The sequence below is a fragment of the Perkinsus marinus genome (genome assembly GCF_000006405.1).
Source record: "Perkinsus marinus ATCC 50983 genomic scaffold scf_1104296931840, whole genome shotgun sequence".
NCBI classification, from domain to species: Eukaryota; Perkinsozoa; order Perkinsida; family Perkinsidae; genus Perkinsus; species Perkinsus marinus.
In genome coordinates this window covers 98-1,139 of record NW_003215638.1, presented here as the reverse complement: position 1 = coordinate 1,139, position 1,042 = coordinate 98, and the positions used below count along the sequence as shown (strand labels likewise).

Below are 1,042 nucleotides of genomic sequence, written 5' to 3'. Positions count from 1 at the left end.
CTATATCTCGAGTACTCGCGTGAATGTTGTCTGGTGGACACCGCTCCTTCGTCGCTTGTCGAGACCAGTGTAGGAAAATATGCACATGGTCAACTACATGTGTTGATGCCAATGACGACATTCTGAGGAAAATGCAGGGGAGTGTCTTTGGTTTTCGCACACTTCCACTCTGAGTCGTATGTGAGTTCAATGATGTAGTGAGGAGAATCTTTAGCTCAGCTGAGTGAACCCAACATATATTCCCACACTGGTCGAGATGGTCAGGTACATGACCTCTGAGATGGCGTATGTGGACCCCTCAGTGGCGCGGTGTCGACGACGTCTTATGGCCTATGACCTCACAGAAGCTCTAGGTAGTGTTTCTCTATCAAGGAGGGTAGCCTCTACGTCTCAGGTAGATCGCCGTGCTTTGATTTCCTAGTGGATGTTCTCCCTGCAACGCCGATAACTGCTGTACGACGAGTCCATGCAGGGGAATGTCCTTCCCCACCTAAGCCAGCAGATGTCACTGTGGTAGGCGGCTGGGACTGTACTGATTGCCATCTGTTTGTTTATTTCAGCCCCCTGAGCTGCTCGTCTCGTCCTCGAGTGAGGAGAGCGAGAGCGAGCATGAGCCCGACAAGAAAGACGTGGAGAATTCGGAAGCGGTGGAGGAGGACATCGTATTCGAGGAAGCTGACTTTGAGTTCGCGCAGCATGCTTTTGCCAGTTGAATTGAAGCGTATCATGTTGTTATTCTTCGATCAGTGCAAGCGTTTCAACTAAGAGAATTGGTTAGTTTGGGTGCCGGTCGACACTGTGTGATTTTCCTAGGATCTTCTACTGGCTCGGCCCGTGCTGGGTACCAACGTATACGTTCACTCAAATGCTACCCACATCTACCAACCAAGAGAGTCAGCCGGCCATCCCCTCCTCGCCCGAGGCTGCGTCTTCGGTGGCCAGCCTTGCCAACCGGAACACGGACAGAGAGCCTACAACGAAGCGGTTCAAGCCCAAGAAAGCCGACTTCAGCAGCGTGTAGCGATTAGCTGTGATAATTGAT

General features: G+C 51.6%; 1 protein-coding gene across 1 annotated transcript; it reads left to right on the top strand.

Moving 5' to 3' along the window:
- Positions 1-256: 256 nt before the first annotated feature.
- Pmar_PMAR010687 (hypothetical protein) lies at positions 257-713 on the top strand (the record flags this gene model as incomplete). Its single annotated transcript, XM_002786232.1, has 3 exons — positions 257-353; positions 395-513; positions 561-713. 3 exons carry the CDS (start codon positions 257-259, stop codon positions 711-713), a joined length of 369 nt encoding a protein of 122 aa, XP_002786278.1.
- Between the last annotated feature and the right edge of the window lie 329 nt (positions 714-1,042).